We start from the raw sequence: 1,297 nt of genomic DNA, 5'->3' as shown, positions 1-1,297 counted from the left end.
CCAGCCACAAAAGCAGAGTAATCCGCTCAAACTGCAGCAACTACAACCGCTGCTGCCTACTACTGCCAATGCTGCTGCTGTTGCTGCTGCTGCTGCTGCTGTTGCTGTTGCTGCTGCTGCTGCTGCTGCTGCAGGTGTCAGTGCCCGGAGGGATTTGTGTTGTGTAGTTGGATTGACTTAAGAGAAGCAGAGAGAGAGATCAAAGCAGCAGCAGCAGCAGCAGCAGAAGCAGCAGGAGCAAAGCCTGCATCAGCAGCAGCTGGGAGCGAAGGAGCTGCTGCTGAGGAGGATTCGTCATCCACAGCAGCAGCAGCAGCAGCAGCAGCAGCAGCAGCAGCAAGGAGAGCTCCAGCTTGGCTTCGAGCTCTGTGTGATGATTCTGAGTTGGGTTTTGCGGGCCGTGGGGTGTATGCTGATTATGAAGTGTATGCATTCTGCAGCAAGGGAGACTCTGCTGCTGTTGCTGCTGCTGCTGCTGCTGATGGTGCTGCTGCTGCTGCTCCACCCGCTTCTGCTGGTTCTACCTATGCCTTTGATTTAAGATATCAACCCGGTAAGCTGCGTATACACCCCAAAACAAAACGAGTTCGAAGCAGGTTATGCTGCTGCTGCTGTTACTCGTGCTGCTGCTGCTCGTGCTGCTGCTGCTGCGGGTGCTGGTGCTGTTGTTGCTGCCGCGGGTCTTGTTGCTGCATTTGCTGCTGCATGTGTTGCTGCTGCTGCACTTGCTGCTGTGAGTGTTGCTGTTGTTGCTGCTTCATTTGCCGCTACGGGTGTGGCAGCAGCAGCTGCTGCTCTTGCTGCTGCTGCTGCTGCTGCTGCTGCTGCTGCCTATTGACTCATGTCCCTGTCGTCTGCCTTAACCCCTAAACCCTAATATTACAAACCCTAACAAAAAACCCTAATAATAAACCCTAAACCCTAATAAAATACTAAACCCTAAACCCTAAACCCTAGCACTGCTCTTTGTTTGTTTCTGTGTTTTGTTTAGGGGCTAATGTATCGGACGCTGACTTAGCTCAGCTAAAAAAGATTAACCCTTTTGCTGCTCCTCGCAGCTGTTATACTGCAGACTTCTTCTTATGCAGACCCGCACCCATACCCGACAAACCTGTAAACCCTAAACCCTAAACCCTAAACCCTAAACCCTAATCGCAAACCCTTATAATCGTAAACCCTAAACCCTAGTCGTAAACCCTTGTAATCGTAAACCCAAATTATAAACCCTAATCGTAAACCCTAAACCCTAAACCCTAATCATAAACCCTAAACCCTAATCATAAACCCTAAACCCTAA

The 1,297-nt window shown here is 50.4% G+C and overlaps 1 protein-coding gene across 1 annotated transcript in view; it reads left to right on the top strand.

Annotated features, from left to right (window-relative positions):
• Positions 1-1,113, top strand: part of EAH_00041720 (hypothetical protein, conserved) — a gene marked incomplete at both ends in the record, with an annotated part of 1,684 nt that extends 571 nt beyond the window's left edge. The window contains 2 exons of the mRNA XM_013395127.1: positions 135-553; positions 992-1,113. Of these exons, the coding sequence (XP_013250581.1) occupies positions 135-553; positions 992-1,113 (541 nt within the window). The remainder of the gene's footprint in view (positions 1-134; positions 554-991) is intronic.
• Positions 1,114-1,297: the final 184 nt, after the last annotated feature.

The sequence above is a fragment of the Eimeria acervulina genome, genomic scaffold (genome assembly GCF_000499425.1).
Source record: "Eimeria acervulina Houghton genomic scaffold, Eah_scaff532, whole genome shotgun sequence".
NCBI classification, from domain to species: domain Eukaryota; phylum Apicomplexa; class Conoidasida; order Eucoccidiorida; family Eimeriidae; genus Eimeria; species Eimeria acervulina.
Note: the sequence above shows the minus strand (reverse complement) of the source record. Positions and strands in the feature narration are given on the sequence as shown.